Source organism: Mchenga conophoros, linkage group LG18 (genome assembly GCF_057382185.1).
Source record: "Mchenga conophoros isolate Kocher_MC1m ecotype Shallow Benthic linkage group LG18, M_conophoros_male_GT1.1, whole genome shotgun sequence".
Taxonomy (NCBI): Eukaryota; Metazoa; Chordata; class Actinopteri; order Cichliformes; family Cichlidae; genus Mchenga; species Mchenga conophoros.
The window spans coordinates 5,399,730-5,424,293 of NC_140543.1; the positions used below are offsets into that span (position 1 = coordinate 5,399,730).

Sequence of the window (24,564 nt, forward strand, 5' to 3'; positions counted from 1 at the left end):
AATTCCATCTCTCGCATTATTGCGTAACTTTGACAGCGCGTCAGGCAAATAGGCAGGCTCCATCCCCGGCCTGTAGCGACTGTGGAAGTCGCTACAATGTTCTTTATTTATTTATCTGGTAAAAAGTCTCATTGACTTTAAAATGTCTTTTTCAAAAGAGATCTGGCCAAGACCAGAAGCTCCAGTTTTCTCTGCTTCTGTTTGCAGCAGAGCAAAAAGGACAGAGAGCAAGGGACGAGAGAAGACACGAGACAAAGACATGAACGGGACCAAATACTAACCAAGACAACCTAAACAACAAATACTGAATAAATTCAAGAGCGTGAGCCCTTGAATTCTGATTTAATAAAGTAAATCAGAATACTTTATTAATCCTGAAGGATTAATAAAGTATTCTGATTCTGATAACTAGGAAACATAAGATACACAGAGAACAGAATAATGATTAAACAAGACTCAAAAACCACAAACACAAAACACTGGGTCAACGACCCAGGTACCCTAACAGCCGAGGGAAAAGATGACCTCCTATTCACATCAGTATGGTATATTTTACTCCCATATCACTACTCAAAGATCATATTTTATTGTTGTAGGTTGTGGAGGTGACACACACACAAGCTGTAGTTCAACAATGACTTCATTCCTCTATTGACCTATAAAGAGGTCTTGTTACATAAGATTAAAGCTGGAAACTGACACACATAAGCCCAAACACATTGTGTTATTGTGGACGTTGAAGTCACTGCATGTGTTTTTCATGAAGATTAAACTTTCCTGTGCTGTTGGTTCTTTGTTTAATTCTGTTGGTTCTTACTTTTTTGTTCCTAAAGTTTAAACTAAACCTAGTGTTCACATTTCCCCTGTCTCGTGTAGTCAATTAGGATCAGCTGTGTCTTTGCCATTCCATGTCTCCCCCTGTGTGTATTTATACTATGTGTCCTCGTGTGCTCCTCGCCGGTTCATCTGTGTTTTTTCCTGCATCATTCTGTGTCGTCTCCCTGCATCTCCATTTTAGGTTTCAGTTCTGTGTTGTGTTAGTTTTTTCCAGTTTAGGTTTCACCTCCTGCTGGCCTCCTTCGCCCGTTCCTAGATGCCCCTGGTCTCATATCGCACTGGACTTCATCACTGGTCTCCCACCATCCTCAGGTAACAGTTATTCTGACCATCATCGATCGGTTCTCCAAAGCTGTGCATTTCATTGCTCTGCCTAAGGGGATTAGGTGCAAGAGTTGTTAAAATGTATAATTAAATAATAGATGAATTCAATAGCAAACTGTGCCTCGTTCTCAGATGGACAGCAAGTGGAATGTGATAGATGAGATGAGGAGATGGAAGGAAGAAGAGAGGCAAAGAGTGATTCACAGGCAGAGCTTAGTTTATTTCCCAGTTTTGTTGCCTTATGGTTCCAAGCGCCGTGACCAATCTTTGCGTTTTATTATTATCTCATAACACTTGTTTAATCAGCTACCCTCTCTCCTGTGGACTGTTTAATCTCTACAGTCTCAGATCAACACAGCCCTGCCCTCCAGCACTATCAGCAGCAAGAGCAGAAGCAACCCCCCAAACAGCAACATTGTACCCCATCAGGTAAAAAATGGGCTACATTTGCTTTGCATTGTGCCCACCTGATGACAGTGATGTAGTGTGATGCGATTCCATATTAGATTCTTGATGAATGTGGGTTGTTGTTCTTCAGCCTGCTTCTATGTGCCCTTTTTAACTGTGAGCACCCGCCCCTTTAAACATCTCTGCACTGCCCTGACTAAATGTATATATAAACTGTCTCTATGGTTTACAGTCTGAGTCTGACAAGCTGTCAGCTGTTCATTTCTGCTATTTGAATTGTTAAAAGAAACAAACTATTCATTTAGCAGATTAACAAAAAGAATAGAGAGGCATCCAGTTATTGACATTTATATTATTTAGTTAAAGGTTTGAACAAAAAACAATTAAACACAGAGCCTCTTCCTGCTTTCTGGAATGAATCACAGCATGAAAACCCTTCCTCTTCTTCCTGCTCTCTAGCTCAGCACCTCCTGTCTGTCCATATCGTTCTGTGTTCCCTCCCCTTTAGATCTACATTATGAAGATGGGTGTAACCAACATGTGTTAGAGCTGGCAGGCCCCATTCACAGCAGCAACACTTGTTGTTCAGATCAGACCAGTTTCTATATTAAGGAAGTGAAACTTACACAGTCACTGACACTGAGAGGAGAAATGGCGCAGAAAGGAGTTCAGCTAGACCGAGAAACCTTCTCTTGTTCGATCTGTTTGGATCTACTGAAGAATCCGGTGACTATTCCCTGTGGACACAGCTACTGCATGAAGTGTATTGAAAGCTTCTGGGATGAAGAGGAAAAGAAGAAAATCTACAGCTGCCCTCAGTGCAGACAGACTTTCACAGCGAGGCCTGTCCTGGTGAAAAACACCATGTTAGCAGTTTTAGTGGAGCAGCTGAAGAAGACTGGACTCCAAGCTGCTCCTGCTGATCACTGCTATGCTGGACCTGAAGATGTGGCCTGTGATGTCTGCACTGGAAGAAAAATGAAAGCCTTCAAGTCCTGTCTGGTGTGTTTGGTCTCTTACTGTGAGAAACATGTTAAGCTTCATTATGAATGTCCTGCATTTGACAAACACAAGCTGGTGGAGCCCTCCAAGAAGCTCCAGGAGAAGATCTGCTCTCGTCATGATGAGGTGATGAAGATGTTCTGCCGTACTGATCAGCAGAGTATCTGTTATCTCTGCTCTGTGGATGAACATAAAGGCCACGACACAGTCTCAGCTGCAGCAGAAAGGACTGAGAGGCAGAGAGAGCTGGAGGTGAGTCGACAAAACATCCAGCAGAGAATCCAGGACAGAGAGAAAGATGTGAAGCTGCTTCAACAGGAGGTGGAGGCCATCAATCAGTCTGCTGATCAAACAGTGGAGCACAGTGAGAAGATCTTCACTGAGCTGATCCATCTCATCCAGAAAAGAAGCTCTGATGTGAAGCAGCAGATCAGATCCCAGCAGGAAACTGAAGTGAGTCGAGTCAAAGAGCTTCAGGAGAAGCTGGAGCAGGAGATCACTGAGCTGAAGAGGAAAGATGCTGAGCTGAAGCAGCTCTCACACACAGAGGATCACATCCAGTTTCTACACAACTACCCCTCACTGTCAGCACTCAGTGAGTCTACAGACTCATCCAGCATCAATATCCGTCCTCTGAGCTACTTTGAGGATGTGACAGCAGCTGTGTCAGAGGTCAGAGATAAACTACAGGACATTCTGAGAGAGGAATGGACAAACATCTCACTGACAGTCACTGAAGTGGATGTTTTACTGTCAGATCCACCAGCAGAGCCAAAGACCAGAGCTGGATTCTTAAAATATTCATGTGAAATCACACTGGATCCAAACACAGCAAACACATGGCTGTTATTATCAGAGGGGAACAGAAAAGCAACATTTATGAAACAACAACAGTCTTATTCTGATCATCCAGACAGATTCACTGTCTGGCGTCAGGTCCTGAGTAGAGAGAGTCTGACTGGACGTTGTTACTGGGAGGTGGAGTGGAGAGGTGGAGTTTATGTAGCAGTCGCATACAAGAATATCAGCAGAAAAGGAGGTGAATGTTTATTTGGACGTAATGACAAATCTTGGTCATTAAATTGTAACAACAACAGTTTTACATTTTGGTACAACAACATCCAAACTCCTGTCTCAGGTCCTCGTTCCTCCAGAGTAGGAGTGTACCTGGATCACAGAGCAGGTATTTTGTCCTTCTACAGCGTCTCTGAAACCATGACTCTCCTCCACAGAGTCCAGACCACATTCACTCAGCCGCTCTATGCTGGACTTTGGCTTTACTGTAATTATGGAGACACTGCTGAGTTGATTAAAGTGAAATAGACTGAAGTCTTTCATATTGTTGTAAGTTTAAATCTGTATTTTAGTTCCCTTTTAGTTTCTCTCCATCATTATTGTGGTATTTATGTGCTGCACATAAATCAGATGTCAGTCAAACATTATGGGCAGTACCTCGACATCTTCAACATGTTGTCTTGATGTTTTTACGTTTTATAGGTGGAGCTCTTTCCTGTGTCTGTTCAGCCATGGAGACTATCAATGCTTATGGATATTTTTATTTGAAAAATTTCTCCACATGACAACATAAACTTCTCTATCTTCTAAATGTTTACTGAATATTTTTCTTAGGTATTTGTATGTTGTTGTTTCTCTTCACTGATCTTAACAGAGAAGTCTACAGACCTTCCTTTATCACACAGATTTTATTCTCATTTGTACATTTATAAAGAAAACAATTAATTACAGAGCAATAAGAAATTTTAAGAAAGTGCACTATATCATAATTTATAGTAAAGTGTATTAAAGCATCGTTAGTTAGTCACTTATTTAGTTTGGAGCTGTATCATCTGACACTGTAGAAACATTTCCTCCAGCTTCAGCACAGAATGTTAAAAACAGAACTATTAATGAGAACAAACAGTAGGAACACAGTATCAGCAAACATCATGGCTTAAAATGGAGAGTAAAAATCTAAAAAGAAATAAACAAATTAGTAAAAAGGATTTCCTGTTGACATGTTATTGGTCCTATCTTGTCTGCAGCACCTCCAGGATGCTTCTTATATGTTTCTGGTTATTTTTGCACCAATTTTAGTTTTTGTCAGTAGGAAGTTCAAGTTCAACTCAGTGTGTTTGTTTGTTTTTTTCAAACTGATGCCTGACCTTGAACACCAAACATCTGTCAATAAAGCAATGATATAAAATGCTTATATTAGTACTGAAAAACTGCATATACACTTTACAAATATAAATAATGATATAAATCCACAGCTGAACTGGAGGAGCAGCTGATCTAGTTCACTCATGTGTTTCTGGACTAAGAGTTGGAGCAAATACCTTATGATTCAGTGATGTTTGTTTTTGTTAAATATTTTGTAGATCCAAGAGTGAGTTTGACTCATGATGATGATGTTCCGAATTAAACAAAGTTGGTCACAAATTCTTCAAAGCTGTTTATTAAGAATATATTCACTTGGACTCATGAGACAGGCTTGTGATCCAAGGGAGCCATCAACTGGACAATTACTGACATGACAACAAAAAAGCTAAGTACAGAGGGGGGAACAGAGGTGAAAATACTTGCTTTAAAGGATTGTAATGTTTCCTTTTAAAATAAGTCTCTAAGGTCAGACAAAGGGACAGAAACTCATAGCTTTCTACCAGCCCAATGACAAAACTATAAGTTGTTTTTTAACATCTACTTTTTCATCTATTTGGCAGTCACAGTGAAAAGTATAAACATTGGCACGCTTTGTCTTGTGATTCTGCTGTTCGTAAAAAATGACCATGCGCAAAGTACCAGACTTTAAGGCTTTGACTTGATGCCAATGGCCTGAGGAGGACAGTATTACCCTTGGACATGTGTAGTCTGCCGTCTACTCAATAGAAGAAGAAGAAGCGCGGAAATGGCACAACTGTCTTCAGTTTCTGGGAGAGTTTAACAATGAGAGACTGATGATGCAGAAGAAATCTCCGTGGTTAAAAACATTAAAAACAGTCGTCCAGGATGATGAGATCCGCCACTGGCTCAGACTGCTGTATATCAGCCGGAGACCCGAGATGAAGTCACGCAGCAGGTATGTAAAACTGTGATGTTCTCAATGAACTAACACAGGAACGATCTGAGCTCAGTCTGTAAGCTAACAGGCTAAAATCAGAGAGCAGCTAATCAAACAAGTGCGTCCGTTTTTTTTAAAGGTCAACTTTTAACAATAGACTTTCATGAGACACATCAAAACCAAACAGGGAGGGAAAGCTTCGGTTTTCTGCACTGTGCCACAGTTCGCTGTCTGCTTCGGTTCACGACGCCTCACTCCGGGGCTACAGACAGTTCTCTGCCGCCTGTGGTGCTCCTCACCTCCGTCTGCACCCACAGACTTCCCGAGGTGGAGGCAGGCCGGCAGGGACTTTGAGAGATGGGCTTTACTTTTAAAAATACCCCTTAATCAGGGTCTAACTCACTAAAAGATGGCCACATGTCTCTCTCCAACTTAATCTCTTTCTTTTAAGTAATTGTTTTTCATTGAAATGAAATTAATTGTTCAATAAAATGATTACATTTATAATTGAATTAAAGTTAAATGAATCAAGGTGATTTTGACTTTGCTAGTTAACAGGAAGAGAAACAAACTTACACAGGATAAAATGAAATTTGGACCCAGCAGAAAAAGTCAGATCACAGACAAACAGAAACATTCCTCTTTGGCTAAAATAAAATGCAGATTATTGCTCATCTGCAGTTTTAATCATGGTGAATAATTTATGATTCAGCCAAGTAAGATTCTTCTGTGTGGAGGTTTTTCCCCTGTCAAAAGGCATTGACCATTACCTTCATCTAAACATGGAATTTAAGTCATGTAGTTGCCGTTGTTTGTTTTTAAAGAGGTCATAATATTTTTGTGATGGTAGAAATTTATCTTCAAAGTAATAGTTATAAAGTGAATTAATAAGACTTTCCAACAAAGAGAGGGAGTCACATGGTGCTTCTGAAACATTTGTACAAACCTCTCTCACATATGTGAGCAACATGCTCACAGTGTACAGCCCTGCTGACTGAGGCTACACCTTTACCTGTCTAATCTTTTTCTTTTTACTTTGTTCCTCAAGTCCCACATCAACATGAAGTGTAAGGAGGAGGAAGATCTGGCTGGCCAGCAGGTCTGGAAGCAGGAGAGGAACTTCAATCTGGACCAGGAGGACACAGATCCCCCACAGATCAAAGAGGAACAGGAGGAACTCTGCATCAGTCAAGAGGGAGAACAGCTTGTAGTGAAACACGAGGATGAAGGCATCGTCGTCTGGAGCGGGGAAGAGCGGCTCAGACAGCTGCATAACATCTGGAAACCTGAGAAAGATTTACAGACCAGCGGTAAAACTGTAATCGCTTTTCTGAAGTGTTAACATTAATATTAAACCTACAGTTTGTATCAGTCAGATCTATTTAATGTGTATTCGTGAAAACATGACAGGGAGTTTTAAATGGACTGGTTCTTATATAGCGCTTTTCTACTCAATCTTGAGCACTCAAAGCGCTTTACAAAACTTGTGCATTCACCCACTCACTCCCATTCGCACAAGCACATTTTTCTTAGTGCTTTCTACCAACATTCAGACACACATTCCACAGATCAAAGAGCAACTTGAGGCAACTTGGAGTTAGTATCTTGCCCAAGGATATTTGAAATGCAGACTAGGTGAAGCCGGGAATCGAACCGATCAGTAGATGATCTGCTCTACCGCCTGAGCTACAGCCACCCCCAATAGTGAAGATTATTTTGAAAAATATCAAGATGTAGATCAGTTTCGAGATCAACTCCAAAATAGATCATCAGTCAGTCAGTAATAAGTGAGTTCTTTTTTGTTTGAAAGGTTTTTTTTACTCTTAATGTTGCTGAAAAATGTCAGAACTCAAGTTCTCATTTGCATCAGAGTGCACAAATAACTTCATTTTTACACACTTTTAATTTCACCTGCAAATGTGAGCAACATGCCCTCATTACAGACTTTAACTAAAACTTTATCTTCTCAGAAGTGTTTTTCTATAATTACATTTTTTTTATTGTTCGTTTAGACCTCCACCAGCAAACTGCCTGTAAGGAGGAGGAGTTTGTCGCCAATCAGCAGGAGAGGAACTCAAGTCTGGACCAGGAGGACCCAGATCCTCCACAGATTAAAGAGGAACAGGAGGAACTCTGCACCAGTCAGGAGCTGGAGGAGATTGTACTGAAGCAGGAGATCAATAGTTTTATGGTGACTTCTAGTTTTGAAGAAAGTGACCTCAGTGAATCAGAACCAAACGATGACCAGCTCCTTGCTCTTAACTTTCCTGAACCAGAGCTTGAGGAACAGGAAGAAAACCAGCATGTGGACTCGGGATCAACTAGAAATGCGGAGCTGAAGAAAAGGAGACGTCACAAAAACCGAACAGATAAGTCTCGGAGTGAAACTGATACAAGTAAAAAATCTGTAAGCTGTGACACTTGTGGAAAAACTTTTCAGTGTAAATCCAACCTGACGAGACACATGAGAGTTCACACAAGTGAGAAGCCACATTCTTGTAGCACCTGTGGGAAAAGATTCATTTGGAAATCCGGATTTGAAAGTCACGTGAGAATCCACACAGGCGAGAAGCCGTATTTCTGTAGCACATGTGGGAAAAGATTTGGTAAGAAATCAGGACTAGAAACTCATTTGAGAATCCACACCGGTGAGAAAGCGTATTCTTGCAACGTCTGTAGGAAAGAGTTTAGAGACTTGTCGACTATGAAAAGTCACAGAAGGATCCACACAGGTGAGAAACCATATATTTGTAGCTCCTGTGGGGAAAGATTCAGTTGGAAATCAGGACTGAATTTTCATCTAAGGATCCACCTGAGTGACAAACCAAATCACTGCAGCACCCGAGGTAGAAAATGACCTCATGCTCCAAGTCACGGTACATTTCCTGTCCACAGCAGTGAAGGGCACTCTATGTTGTTTGTTCCAGCCCTGACTTTATGTTTCTCTAAGTTTGATATTTTTTTTATTGGTCTTTAAAGGTGACACAAATATTTATTGAACATGGATGCTCTTTTAATATTTACCACAGAAACTTGTATTTCTTCTTCAGTATAGAAGAAAACAAACATGAAAATGAGTTTTTCATCACTTGTTCCTTGTAACAACCATGATGTGATTCCTTTTTATCAGCCAATAAATAAGTTTTGATACACAGGACTAAAGATTTAAAAAAGTTCAAGACAAGTATACAATTTTTATTTAAATATGTTTTCTTTGTGATTTATGTTAATGAAGGTTATACTTCAGTATGGCTTTGACCTGGTTGTCCTGGTTATTCTTAGCAACATGTTGCAAGATTTGATTAAAATGTTTGTGACTAATTTTGTGTATTGTGTAATCCCTGCTAAATAAAAGCAGTTAAATGTGCTATATTGGCTCATGATAAGTGTTTATATCATTTTGCCTAAATGCAAGTAAACTCAATGTTTGCCAACTCTGTGTGTGCAGTTTGCTTCATAAGTACAGTAACAGAACTTGAACTACATGGAGCCTATTTTGATTACATCATTACAGATGTAGATATTATTCATAGTTCATATTTCACAGTGTGCTGCAATCTTCTCCACAGACCTGCATTGCTCTCTGTTCAGACCCGTCATCTTCAAGATGTCCACTAGATGTCGTCAGAGTTCCCCCACTTTCCTCATCTATTGTGTTGCCATTACCTGAGCCTGCTTAAAACCTACAGTCCTTTACATATGGGTTCATTCAGGGTCATGTTTAGTGGGCAGGTTTAGTGCGATGAAGGAAACTCGTTTTCTTTAACTTTACCTCTCAGTAAGTAACTGGAGTAACAGACTCACTGATTCCTCCCCACCTGCTGGACATGAACCAGCTGACTGACACTTGTTTTCATTTTCTCATTCATAAAGTTGCTACCAGTTCAATTCATTTATATTTATATATAGTGCCAAAAAAACAACAGTTGCCTCAAGGTGCTTTATATTGTAAGGTAAAGAATGTAAAAACCTCCACAATTGAACAAGCTGAAAAGAGCAAATGCTTGGCAGCAGTGGCAGAAACAGGCTGTCTGTCGTAATCACTGTAAAACACTAATCACTGGTCAGTCATTTGTTGTGTTGCAATCGGTTACACTGAGGGAAAAAATTTCACAACTGGATCTCGGAGATAATGTGAATATTTGTGAAAATATGTGAAGATGAGGCTGAAATAACTCTGAGACTCTAAAACATGATGAAATGCTTACATATTGAAATGTGTGTAGTAACATGACCTACAGCTTGTTTAAGAACTCGTGATTTTTTTCCCCTGTTGGCATAAGGTGAAATCCTGCATAAAGGAGGTGACCTTTGCTCCCTGACTCAGACGTGATAAACATGACCCAAATCATTCACGTTGGTGCCAAATAATGTTTTGTTAAAGTTTAACAAGCTTTCCCAGCCTGAAACTGCCAGACAAACAAATCACCTGTTGGAGATGCTGGTTTAGCTCCCTGGGTAAAGTGGGTGACCCAGATGCTAAAGCCCAGCTATGACTCCTGCCTGAGGACTTTTAGTCTTGGTTTGCATCCAACTTTTCTGCCACAATAGTTCAATTTTCTTAATAAAACACCAAATTACAACAAGTTACCTCGAGGCAGTTTATATTGAAGGCACTTTATTCGAAGGTAAAGATCCGACAATAATACAGAGAAACAACAGGTAGAAGCAATGGAAGATTGAAAATAACGGTTGTCATTACTTTTCATTCAGTCATAAGATACAGAAACACCATCTGTTGTGTGTAAAGATGAACAGTAGGGGTAGGGTGATTTTCACCAGATCAAAGCCATGGATTCAAAATTATGGTTTGGTGCTGTTGAGTACCTGGATAGAAAATGCACATGTGGAATGGTAGAAAGTGTTCAGCATGCTTTGATGATCTGCTTCAACTATGCTGGGGTGAGCATTACAGACTGCTTCTTAAATTTAATAACCAAATTGCATCAATGGGGAACTATAAATTCTACATTTGGATTTCTGATTATTATTTCTGGCTGATTTTCATTAGATCGACCTGAGTAGGGCAGCGACAGATGTGTGCGGTCCAGAAGTAGAAGAAGAAGAAAGAGGAGAGCAGAAATGATGACATTCTAGGCTCGCTTTTCACCTTTGATGTACTCTTAGCAGGAAGACTTTGGTTTGGTGATGTGTTAGAGATAATTTAGTGGTTGAAGCTACTGTGGACTGACCAGATCTGCCATCAGCTCAGAGTGCTGGATATCACCGCAAACCTGAGACAAAGTCATACAGAACAGGTGTGTAAAACTGTGATGGTGTCAGTGAAATAACACTGACTCATGCAGGACTCTGATAAAAACTCAGCTTGTGGGCTAACAGACTAAAATCAAAGAATGCTTTGATTTTAGTTTGTTAATTTGATTTTAGTCTGAAAAAAGGACAAGTGACGGACAAGGTAAGCGACTCATGTTGTAACTGACGTCAGACGCCGGAGATTGTTGGCGGAAAATTAAAGCAAATGGTAGTTTAGATTTGAACAAATTCATTTAAGCTTCAGTAGGGGAGACCGGGGATAGTTGTAACATTTTTGACATTTCTGTCTGTAAATTGGAGCTCTTTTAAGGTAGTGGATTCAAAATGTAATGCAAAGTATTTACATGTCTCTGCTATTAAATAGTGCAGCTATTTTCTCTGCAGCACAATTACTCATTGCATGGTATGGTCTCAAACACGAAGAGTGAAATGTTACAATTAACCCCCTAGTCTGGGTTAGTTGTAACATATCCTGGGGTGAAATGTAACACAATGAAATAAGGGTACTAACAAAACATTAACATGTAATCTTTGTTTATTCAACACATGAATGCACTTAGAGCCATTTATGTAATTATGTGTGTGTGTGACAGAATGCAGAAATCCAGCTTTTGAACATATTCCAACCCCCCAAAAAAGACAAATTATGGAATTTTCTGCAACTGAATATTTCATTAATTTTGGTTGGTCTTCCTTGAGTTTGGCCTCATTGGCTCAGTGGGCATTATAACCGACAACTCTTGCACCAATTTTGAACATAACAATGAAGCTGAAAAAATGTAGTTGTTCACCAGCATCGCAATTCCATTACTTTTTATCATGGCTTACCTTGGTGTGGTTTGCAAAGTGCTTCAGAAAGATGAGGAAATCTGTTTCTTGCACCCATCCTGATTTATTTCCACTACCAGTACTTCCTACTGGTCCATCTCTGACACAGTGGTCTGCATAATGTATGTGTGGGAACACAAACAGTGGAGGAATTGTGTTGCCAATGGCATTAACCGCATATACAAAAGCGACCAGTGAACCTCTCTCTGCTGATGTCGTTGCCCCAACTTGTTTAATATAAGTTAAAGTAAAAGTGTGGTAAGTTGTAACATCTGCATTATTGTTACAACTAACCCAGACTGTTGCTGTTACAACTGACCCAGACTCCTATAGCCATGAACTAGCTAACATTACAGCCAACGGCTAAAACATTAGCACTAAAGACCTACACAGAATATATCCCCATAGACATACAAATAACATAATTTAAGTTTGATGAGTTTAACTGCAAAGCAGATAATGCTATTAGAAATTGAAATAAAGTAGAAAAACTTACTTTTTTTCATGTTAAATTGTCTGTGTTTGACAAAATGTGCTGATTTTTCACATGTGATAGCAGAACTGAATTGGGCATGCACAGGATGAGTCACATCATTTGAAACTTAGCCTTGATTGGAGAAATTGGAAGTGTTACAACTGACCCACGTTACAACTATCCCCGGTCTCCCCCTATTACCAAATACACTTATCAATTGTCTTATAACTAACAATATTTGTCTAAATAATCTCCAACACCCTGGAGAACAACGGGGAGAGTTTAGAGACTCTCCAAGATTATATTGATCAGTGCTTTCAGGATCTCGTGATGAAGAAGGCCCAGTGTGCAGCTTCCCCGGCCAAAGCTGAGACGCCGTCGTCGAAAAGACAACGCCCGGCAGATTCCCCCGGCTCAACATCGCCAGCCGGCAAAGATATTGCCGACATACTGGAGTCAATCGACAAGCGATTGTCCAGTTTCGACGCAAGGCTGTCCTTGGTGGAGATTCTTCACCGAGAATTTAAATGCTTGCGAGAATCCCTGGAGTACAGCCAGCAGCAGGTGGAAACGCTTGCTGCTGAAAATGCCACGCTAAGGGAGTCGGTGAAATGTCTCACAGAAAATGTTACCCAGCTCAATAGAGAAAATAAAAAAATAAAAGAAACAGTTATTGATCTACAAGCTCGTAGCATGCGTGATAATCTGGTATTTTCTGGTATTCCAGAAGCCGCTGGAGAGGACGCGGAGACCACGGTAAAAAGCTTCATCAAAATCCACCTGAAGCTGCCGGAGGACACTGTGAAGAACATCGTCTTCGATCGGGTACATCGCCTCGGCCCCATTCGGGCTACGGCCGGGAGACCACGTCCTATCGTGGCCAAATTCGGCCACTTCAAACAAAAACAACAGGTGAAAAGCCGCGGCAGGGAATTAAAAGGAACGGACTTCAGCGTGAACGACCAGTTCCCCAAAGAGATCTTGGAACGACGCAGGGTCCTCTTCCCAATCCGACGCGGCTTCATCCAGAAGGGCTCCCGCGCTGTCATCGCTGTGGACCGGCTGTACGTGGACGGACAGCTCCACCGCGACCCCAACATCACTCCGTGGCTGTATTAACCTCACACCAGGGGCCCGTTCTTCGTACCTCGCTAAGTAAGTTAGCTGGATTAGATTGTTGACGATTTCGCGTGATCCTGGATCGTTCGGTTCCCCGAAGCTCATCCGGGACTTGCTGTCATAGCAACAGAGCCGTAAGCGTAAACCTGCTCGGGAGCAGGTTTACTTTATGTAAACAGGATTAGATCGCGGCCACGCAGGTATGTCCGCTTCATTTATACGAAAGCAACAGCGATATTCCACCACTGTTTCACCATAAATAAATAACATCAATGTAACTAAAGATAATGCAGCACTTGATCCTTTTATTGATTTCACACAGATACATACAGGTCATTTCCTAAAAAAGGGAAATGTACTATTAACATTCTATTACATGTATGTGATTATTACAGATGTAAGTCATATTTCAGAGTAGTAATAGTAAATTACTTCGTGTAATCAAGATGAGAGACCACGGCTATAAAAGCGAAGGTGGATTTGGGAAGTCTGTCGCAGCCATGTCCTGTCCGTTTACGCGAGCAGCCCATTGCGGAAGGTGCAAGATTGATAAGGAGAGTCCTCAGAATTCAGCGTATATTGCGGGACAGACAGGATCCTTTAGCTCAGCGCGACAGTGTGCTCATAGAGAGATATCGATTTTCCCGTGAGGGTATTATTCACTTAACCAACTTGTTGACGAGGGGGTGCAGGACCACCACCTGTCTTTTTTTGCTCTGCCCTTTTCTTGGTTGCTGTTATAAACAAACAAACAGATTATTCCAGGGTCTCTTTCCAAGAGACGAAAAGCAATATAAGTGATAAATATTACCATTCTGTAGAATATTCTTATATTTCACTTTTACTTGTTCCCATGTTCTAGTGGGTCCTGTTGTGGCTCTAATGTTAAAGGGGATATAATATAACATATTATAATATAATATAATGTAATATAATATTGGATAATATAGTGTGATATGATAAATCTACCCTACCGCCTACTGGTGTTGGCCAGAGGGGCCGATGGCGCAATATGGCAGCCTGGCTTCTGTCAGTCTGCCCCAGGGCAGCTGTGGCTACAACCGTAGCTGCTTCCACCAGTGTGTGAATGTGAGAGTGAATGAATAGTGGTATCGTAAAGCGCTTTGGGTGCCTTGAAAAGCGCTATATAAATCCACTCCATTATTATTGTTATTATTAAATTACTTACGAGTTTAATTTGTCAGCAACTTTCTGCCAGCCCTCTCTCCTTGCTTTTGCAGCCTTTGCAGTGTTCCCTTGCGTTCTGATTAAACTCTGAAACTCCTGAAATCCCTCACTCAAGAGTTCTTGCTCTGCTGCCGAAAAATACCGAGCGCGCTCCTTCGACATTTTCGCCGACCAATCAGAGGGTTGCCGATCAATGTTTCCACTATCGATGCGTAGCCCCTTTTACGACACCCAGTGATCTCACATTACTTCATCCAGCTGTACTAATCGTCAACAGCAGGTGTGTTCGGAGAACCGGATTAGAGAGCTCACGGTTAGCGCGATGATTTGGTCTTGGATGTGTCATTTGATCTTGGATGTAGTAAGCCACGTACGAAGAACGGGCCCCAGATAAGAATCAGCTACACCATTTCCCTATCCACTCACACTAACTTGCATTAACATCTGTTTAACTTACTAGTATCAAATCGCATCTTAAAGTGTGATTTCATAGCAGAATTAACACCGTCACTCTCCGTCAGTGATTTAATTGGAATGTTTACGTTTTGTTTGTTTTTTTTTCTTCTCGTTTTTTTTCTCTCTCTCTTTTCCCCCTCTTGCTTTTATGCTGCTCACCCTTGTCCTTGGTTTCTTTCTTTATTCCTTTCACTGCCTCGATCACCTGCTTCGACACTCATCCACAAACAACACCCTTTATTTCGACACATACACACCATGCGCTCAACGGCAGCACATTTACTTCAGTCAGACAGCGCACACAGTCGTTTAGGATACACACACTTAAGCCAAGCCTACTCATATTAGTAACTATGCAAACACATAGTCAGACTCAGGGAGCATCTCGCCACACATTTTTTCTCTCTCTCCTTCTTTTTATTTATGAACAAGTGACGTATTCTCTCCACCTGTCTAAGCGACGCACACAGCATACATCCCTATACACAAACATCTATGGGTACACTGAGGTTCATTACATGGAATATAAATGGAGCTGGCTCCAGAGAAAAGAGGTTAAAAATATTTAACCAACTCAAAAAACTACAGGCAGATGTTGTCCTATTACAAGAGACCCACAAACCTCTTAGAGGTTCGAACAAACTTAAAACACCTGAGTTTCCTAATATGTTCTCAGCTTGTTATAATTCTAGACAAAGGGGAGTAGCAATTTTAATACATAAAAATATTAATTTCACAGTACTCGATACAGTTATAGATCCAGAGGGCAGATTCTTAATCATTAAACTATCTATACTTGATAAAAAGCTATGTATTGCAAGTGTATATGGTCCAAATGTTGATGATCCCTCATTCTTTCACGGTTTTTTCAGTGCACTCTCTGAACACTTAGATGGCACACTTGTTCTTGGAGGCGACCTCAACCTTGGACTAAATGAAGACATGGATAGGCTCAATACAGCGGGAACTCAGCGTAATTGGCAGTCCACAAATATAATCAAACAGTATATGAGCGACTTTGGTCTTTGCGATGCATGGCGCTCCCTTCACCCCACCAGTAAGGAATATACTTTTTTCTCACATGTCCATCACTCCTACTCTCATCTGGATTATTTTTTGGTCAGCAGCTCACTGCTGAACGACATTTCAGACACTGAGATTCACCCTATAGCTGTCAGCGATCATGCTCCTGTATCTTTAAAACTAATGCACAAGAATAATACTACGCCAAGAAAAAACTGGAGATTTAATATATCACTACTTAAAGATGAAGACTTTATTAAATATTTTAAAAAAGAGTGGACTTCATATTTAGACTATAATGACACTCCCGAAACATCAGCTTCTGTTCTATGGGAAGCAGGGAAAGCTGTGATGAGAGGTAAAATAATTTCTTTCTCATCACATAAAAAGAAAAAAGAAAACAAAAATATTCAGGAATTAGAAAAAAACATCAAATCACTAGAAGAAGCCTACGCGTCCCACCAAGATCAGGAAACATTGAACAAAATACGCAAAACAAAACTAGAATTAAATGAGATAATTGATAAAAAAAACAAAATTCTTAGTACAAAGACTACGCTTACAAAATTATGAACATGGTAATAAATCCGGTCAATTTCTAGCAAACCAGCTAAAAATAAATAAAGAAAAAACAACTATATGTGCTGTTCAAGATTCATCTGGGAACACAATATATGAACCGATACAAATAAACAACATTTTCAGGGATTTCTATAACACGTTGTATTCACCACAAATAAACCCATCTAAAAAAGAAATTGATCAGTTTTTGGACAACATAACTCTTCCAAAATTATTAGACACTCAAGCAATGGCACTGGATTCACCACTGACACCAGGTGAACTCCAGGAAGCCCTGATAAGTATGCCCAATAATAAGGCTCCAGGTCCAGACGGCTTTCCTGCAGAATTCTACAAAGAATTCTGGTCGATTCTAGCACCAGTTTTCTACAGAACGTTGTTGGAAATCAAAGAAAAGGGCAGACTTCCATCAAATATGAATTCTGCAAACATTAATCTCCTGCTAAAACCAGGCAAAGACCCTGTATATCCCTCAAGCTATCGTCCAATATCCCTTATAAACGTAGACCTTAAAATAATCTGCAAAGCTCTCTCAAAAAGACTGGAGAAAATAACCCCCCTCTTAATTCATCCTGACCAAACTGGTTTCATAAAAGGTAGGCACTCATCAACAAATACACGTAGATTACTTAATTTGATGGACTACTCATACAGTAAAAACCTAGAAACTACAATATTCTCTTTAGACGCAGAAAAAGCATTTGACAGAGTTAACTGGAAATTTCTATTTGCAACTTTACACAAATTTGGTTTTGGATCCTCTTTCATAAACTGGTTAAAAATATTATATAATTCCCCAACAGCTTGTGTCAGAACAAATGACCAGACATCCTCCAGCTTCTGTCTCTTGAGGGGCACCAGGCAGGGATGCCCACTCTCCCCTTCACTGTTTGCAATTTTTATTGAACCACTAGCAGCAGCAATTAGACAGAATTCAGTAATTAAGGGCATAAAATGCAAGAACATGGAACATAAAATCAGCCTTTATGCGGATGATGTGTTACTCTTTCTCCAAAATTCACAAACCAATATCTCTGTGGTGATTGAATTGATAAACTCTTTTGCAAGAATATCAGATTACTCAATTAACTGGTCAAAATCTACAGTCCTACCGATTAATTGCTCCCTCCATAATTCCTCTTCAACACCACTGCAATCGGGAAATATAAAATATTTAGGTATTAATGTTTCTCCCAAGCTTGCAGATCTAACTAAACTAAACCACATCCCACTTTTAAAGAAGGTAGAAGGTGATCTGGCTAGGTGGAAATGTCTACCCATATCACTCATGGGAAGGGTTGCCGCTATAAAAATGATGGTCTTACCAAAAATAAATGATTTATTCTCAATGATCCCAACTAAACCGCCACAAGATTGGTTCAGATCTCTAGATTCATGTATGTCCAAATTGCTTTGGAAAAATAAACCCCCACGTATAAGCTTAAAAACACTACAAAAGACCAAGGATAAAGGAGGATTAGAACTACCTAACTTTCAGCACTACTTCTTAGCCAACAGGCTTCAGTTTATCTCAGGATGGCTAAAACATACCGTCTTAGATGAACCTTGGCTAGATGTAGAACAAGCACTTTGCAATAATCTAGAGATTTCAGATCTAACATTTATCAGCTCAAACATCCAACGACATGAATGCTTTAAAAGCGTCAACATCAGCTCTTCTCTGACAGCATGGTGGGAGTTTCTAAAATTCACGGAGTCTTCATTAATCCCATGCAAACGTACACCTATCTGGAACAACCCTGACATATTACAAAAAAATAATATGATAAACTTTTCAGATTGGAGTGGTAAAGGAATCAAATATTTAGAACATATACTAGAAGGAACAGAATTTATTTCATTTGACGGACTAGTTACACAATATGGGATCAACAAGAAAAGATTTTTAGAATATCAACAAATTAAATCCATAGTAAAAAAGAAATTTAAACCGGGTCAAGTTGAACTACAAACACCACCAAGTGTGGTTCAATTTCTTACTCTTAAAACCCCCAAATTACTTTCCAAAATATACAGAATGCTTTCTAAAACAGATGAATCAGTATCACTTCCTATTGCAAAATGGGAAGCGGATTTATCAGCTAACTTAGACCAAAACTTCTGGTCTCAGACTTGCTTACAAACCTTTCATCTAATCAGAAATCCCAGTCTTCAATTAATTCAATACAAAATATTACATAGAGTGCACTATACAGGTCATCGGATGTTCAAGCAGGGGCGGAGCGTGGGGGAGGCTTACTGGGCTTAAGCCCGGGTTGTTTTGTCAGAAGCCCGGGGTCTTTTGGAGTGTAATTTTTTCATAGTTAGATGCCTGGCTGACAACTGTATAAAACAAAAAGTACACACAATATTCGAAGCACATAGTGCACACTGTGGGAATTTACGACTGTGCGTGAATCCCCCCCTGATATTGGTATGATCCGAGCTCAGGCACTAAGCAACTGAGCGAGGGGGCGGGGCAGCTGCTGCCTGTGAGTGCGCTGTTGGAGAAACGGAGCCAGCCATACTAAGGAGAGCTTAAGTTTGAGCAGGTACCAAAGCAAATCATTCGTACCGTACAAATAATGTAAATATGACGGTGAATCACGAAAGATTGATATCAAACTGATCACTTGACCAATATTACGTTACTTGCTCTTCAAGTGAATCAACAAATGGCGAAATGAAAAGCCGAACAAATGCTATTTTTTAGAGAATCTTAGCTTACGTGTGTTTATTTCATATTTTCAGTTCTTACCCTCCCCGACTAAATCGGTTTCAGTTATGTACTGAAATATAAGAATGGACATTAGAGGCTTCTTTCAAAGAAAAAACTCAGGTAAATGTTATTTTATATATTATGCTTTGTATGTTGTTCAGTATATTTCTATGCAAAACAAGAGGGATTTCAGTACAAAGCAGGATATTCACATTTGTAACCAGATATTTACATACACTTTAGGGAGAAAACATAAAACATTTTTACTGTACAACATCAATTTAGAGTAAACTTTTGTTTTAGATAAATATTGAAATATCTTTTGAATTAGTTAAATGTCAGAATAAAGAGAGACAGAGCTGTCTATTTTTTATCACTTTCATCAAATTTAGGAGTACATGTACACTAAGTTTGTTAATTAATAAGAAAACTGCAGACGATTCCATTCTGAGCTGAAGAAGCTTCTGATAGGTTAGTAGAGTCCATGTGAGTAAATTGGTGGCACAGCTGTGGATGCATACAAGGCAAAACACAGAGCCTGTTTCTGTGACATGGGAACATCAAGAGATGTCAACCAAAACACCAGGAACAGAACTGTGGAGCTCCATAAGTGTGGCTCAATTTTGAATACAATTTGGTGCCATTTAAAATTAAGAAATACAGATAGTTTCTCTCTTTACTCTTAAAGTTAACAAATATGTTTTTTATATTTATCAATCTAAAAAAATAAATATTTAGTCTGATTTGATGTTACAATTTAAAAAGTGTTTGTGTTTTCTGAAGAGTTTGTAAATATCTGTATATTTGATGATTGTCAGCACAAAGAGAGAGAGAGGAACAGAGAGGGAGAGAGAGGAGCAGAGAGGGAGAGAGAGGAACAGAGAGGGAGAGAGAGGGAGATGGAGAACGAGGACAGAACAGAGGTGGAACAAGAGCAGGTGAGACACACATGTTAGTCAAATGGTTGTTTACCAAAAGTATCACCGTATCACAGGTCCTCATGTATCTCGTACCTAGTGTTTCTTTTTAGGTTTGTTATTTTTCAAATTCTATATTTATTAAGTTATGCGGGCTTGTTTGCACAACAAGGCTAAATAATTATATAAACTTTTCTCAATCTAAATATTGTACATTGGTAGAATTAAAAAATAAGTGTAGTGCAGGTCTATGATGATTTTTAGTGCTACTATCATCTAGTTCTGATTCTGGTTCTGTCTTGGTTAAATCCTAAGTAGTCCTGATTTTGAACTGTTGTAGTCCTGTTTTAATTCTGGATCAGTTCTGGGTCTGGTTGAATTGGGGTTTAGTCCTCATGTCTTGATACAGCCCTGATTTTGTTCTGCCTTGCTGCTTAAAAACTAGTTTAAGGTGTCCTGCACATGTGATATATATTTTTCCCTATATGAAGTCATTCTTTTTTGAACAAAACTCAAAACAGAGCCTATTAATCTTTCAGTCATTTTTACCCCCCCCCCCCCCCCCTCCCAAAAAAAACCAAAATCCCACATGCATACTACCCTTTTGGGCTAAGCCCCGGGTGTTTCAAATGTCTGGCTCCGCCTCTGTGTTCAAGATGGGCTTTACGTCTACCAACAACTGCTCACACTGCCAAACTAATTCACCGGACAATTACATCCACGCTCTTTGGTTCTGTCCACCAGTTCAGAGGTTTTGGCGCGAGATATGTGAGGACTTATCAAAGTGTCTGAAATGTAACATTCCAACTTCCCCCTTAGTGTGTTTGTTGGGCAGCTTAGATAATGTCACTTCAGAAAAGAATATAGCCCATATGGTTTTCACTGCCCTATGCATAGCCAAGAAAACAGTCCTCATGAAGTGGAAAAATAAAAACAATCTTAATTCTAACCAATATAGAAATTATCTATTAGATTACATTAGTCTTGATACAGCCTCTGCCACCACATCAGATCAATTGCTCTGGGCTCCTTTGATCAGCTCCATCACCTAGTGGGGGTAGGGGGTCATAGTTTGGTCCCGCCTTCACTGCTGTGATTGGTGTGGGGGTAGGGACAGGCTTAGGGCGTCGGGGGGTTCCCCGGAGGCATCTTCCTTGGGGGGCTCAACCCGGGGTAGCGGTCATGTCCGGTTGGGGGCTCTGTTGGCTCTTAGGTGACGGTTTCCTCGTGGCTGCGTGCAGCGGGGCTAGGGGAGGGTCTGTGCTGACGGACGTGGGTTACTGACCTGGTAGCCTGTCTGCCCCTGGGTGGGTCCGGGATGGGTGTGAGGTTCTGGGGGCGCTCCGTCTCTGGGCTGGGGCCCTGGCCGGGCCTCAGGGGCTTGGGTCCTGGTTGGTCTGTTGCCGGGGTGGTGGGCGGGTGGGTGCATGGGGGCCTGGCCCTGGCGCAGGGTGCCGCCGGTGCGTCGAGCCACCTGGGGGGCTCTTCAACTGGTGGAGGAGATTGTCACACCTTGCAGGAGCTTTCCTCTCTTCAGGAACTCTCTCTGCAGGAGAGGAGGAAGATCTCAGCCTGGGCGTCTATTGTCTTATGTAGTCTGGAAGATGAGTGGATGGTGGGGTGGGTGCAGTTTTCTCTGTGGTGGGGTTGGGTGGACTGTCCCGGGCTCTGTGGGGCCGGGCGGTGCTGCTGCACTGGGCCCCGGTCTGGATGGGCCTGGGCCCCCTTTCCCTGGCGGGTCGCAGAGTATGGGGGTGCCTACTGGGGTCAGCGGGGGAGCTGGCCCCAGGGAGGGGTCACTTGCCACTCCCTTCCTTCCCTCCCCATCTCCAGCTGCCTCCCTCTTCCCGCTCCACCACAACCACCCACACATGCAGGGCCTTGGAGTAGGGGTGTGTCACCAGGGTGCAGAGGAGGCTACCCCCCCCCCCCCCCCTCTGTCCCCTTCCGGCTGCCTCGGCCTCAATTTTATCCCACAACTTAGACATTCACATTACTCACACTCTCATTACACATACATATAGGATCTTGGGGGTGGGCACGATACACGGAATCCAAATTACCATCAGGGTGTACAGCCTCTAAACCAGACACTCTAAACCAAGGCACAGTGTACATTTCAAATTCCTTTAAATTTAAATATGTTTATATTGTCTCTAGAGCTGGGCGATAGAACGATAACGATATGTATCGCGATATAACTTTTACTCGATAGAGAAATTAAGCTATCGCGATAGACTTCGCCGCTCTTGTCCTCTTTTTAAAAAAAAAAAAAAAAAAAAAAAAAGGTCAGCCAATCCAAATTAAGTAGCGCAGAGCCGAACCAATCACAGCCGCAGCGTCACGTCGCATGACTTGTTACGTACAGCACAAGTGCCAAGCCGCACGTGTGTTTGTTTGGGAAGCAGCCAGCGGGTAATGGAGCCAGCTCATAATGGAGGAAATGAGTGTGCCGACTAGAAAAATCAACCGAGCGTGACCGAAGAGAAAACAGATGATGGTTCCAACGCCGGAGAGATTGTCGAGCGGAAGAGCCATAGAAGTTCCGTAGTGTGAAGGTATTTCGGCTATTTCAAGTCTGACAAAAAACAGAGTAGCTGCACTGTAAATTGTGCCGAAAGCAAGTCTGGAAATACAATAAACTGGTGCATGCGTCACACTGTGCGCCACGTTATTGTTTCGGTGAAATGAATTTCTACAATACTGGTAATTCTACTCTCTGCAGTGTTTAAATGCTTACATATACACACAGTTACTGTCCGTCCACACATACGACTCGGTTCTGCTTCTATGCCCCAGCTTTGTTTACTTTTTCCCACCGAGGCTTCTAGACTTCTGATTGGTCAACATTTCTGCACGGTTAGGAATCTAGCGCCACCTGCTGCTTTGGCATGTTCATAGCAGCGTTTTCCTTCATTTCTGCCTTTATGTGTGGACGGGATTATTTTTTAAAACGAAAACGAAAAATCTCCGTTTTCAAAAATACCCGTGTACGTGTGGACGTAGCCTCAGTCTCTGACTGGAAGCGCTGATTCGTCATTCGGCTTTTGTCAGACTAAAGTAACTGTTAAAACTGTTTGAAAAGCTCAGCTATACAACAAGGAGAGATTGAGAATTTCCTTTTAGTTCTCAGTTTATTTGATATTGACAAAAGTTAGTCAGTTTTGTCTGTTCTTCTGTAAAACAAACTAAGATTTATTTTTAGAATTAATATTTTGTTTCTAAGTGGAATTGACAGTTTAGTCTGTTTCGTTTGTTCTATTTTGAAACTTAAACGCTTTAGCGGCTGCCTTTTGTGTAGTTTGCAATATTTGCCTTTATTTATCTGAAAAAGTCTCATGTTCCTTAAGTACATCTACCCTGTTGAACTTATTATGGGAAATAAATATTTAAATAAAAACAAGCTGCTGATTATTTCACATTTTACTTGTGAGCAACAGCACATTTAAATCTTACAAATATAGTTATTTGGCTTATATCGTGATAGATATCGTTATCGCCTGAAATGAAAAAAACATATCGTGATATGAAAAAATCTCATATCGCCCAGCTCTAATTGTCTCCTGTAAAATAGTCAGATGTCTATTCATATTAATGTACAGAATTCACCTGCTTGCTGCTACTACTGCACATTCACCCAGTGTATATACTATATGTATGTGTGTGTGTATATATATATATATATATATATATATATATATATATATATATATATATATATATATGTTCTTCCTCTACACCCCCCCCCCCCCCCCCCCCCCCCCCCAATTTTTGCACATGTCGAGGAGCGTGTCAGGCTACATTTCACTGTGTGTTATACTTGTATAACTATGCATGTGACAAATAAAGAACCTTGAACCTTGAACCTCACCCCTGGCGTCGTTGCCCACCTCTCAATTTTAAATACACGTAGACATTGAGGGCTAGCAGGTGGGACTATGCGCTTACCTGCTGCTCTCTGGCAGGTAGCTCCATGCCCTTCTGGGTTTTAATTGCACCTTAGAACACACATGCATCAACACTACAATGAGCGGGTGGAGGGAGGTTTGGAGTCTTCTCTCACCCCCGTTCTCTGCGGCCTGCGGGAGCGGGGGGGCTAGGAGGAGGAGTTGGCCGTCCGACTGCGGTCTGGAGTGTGGGGCCTCCCTGCTGCTGCGGAGTCGGGACGGTCTGCCTCCCCCCACCGCAGGGAAAAGGGTAACACCACCTGGGTCTGGGTGCAGTTCCCCCCCCTCCAGGGGCAAGGGTACCTAGACCCGGTTCGTAGAGTACGCTTGGGGAGCGTGATCATGTGTACAGCGTCTCTTTATGTCTGTCTCCACGTCGGTTGAGTGTGGAGTAAGTGCATATGAGA

The 24,564-nt window shown here is 41.1% G+C and overlaps 2 protein-coding genes across 2 annotated transcripts; both read left to right on the plus strand.

Moving 5' to 3' along the window:
• Positions 1 to 908: 908 nt before the first annotated feature.
• On the plus strand, positions 909 to 4,571 carry LOC146553032 (tripartite motif-containing protein 16-like). Its single transcript, XM_085255385.1, has 3 exons — positions 909 to 1,149; positions 1,504 to 1,590; positions 2,078 to 4,571. Exons 1-3 carry the CDS (start codon positions 909 to 911, stop codon positions 3,892 to 3,894), a joined length of 2,145 nt encoding a protein of 714 aa, XP_085111511.1. The 3' UTR covers positions 3,895 to 4,571.
• Positions 4,572 to 6,681: 2,110 nt separating this feature from the next.
• Positions 6,682 to 9,063, plus strand: LOC146553033 (uncharacterized). Its single transcript, XM_085255585.1, has 2 exons — positions 6,682 to 6,939; positions 7,642 to 9,063. Exons 1-2 carry the CDS (start codon positions 6,690 to 6,692, stop codon positions 8,484 to 8,486), a joined length of 1,095 nt encoding a protein of 364 aa, XP_085111711.1. The 5' UTR covers positions 6,682 to 6,689; the 3' UTR covers positions 8,487 to 9,063.
• The last annotated feature ends 15,501 nt before the right edge of the window (positions 9,064 to 24,564 follow it).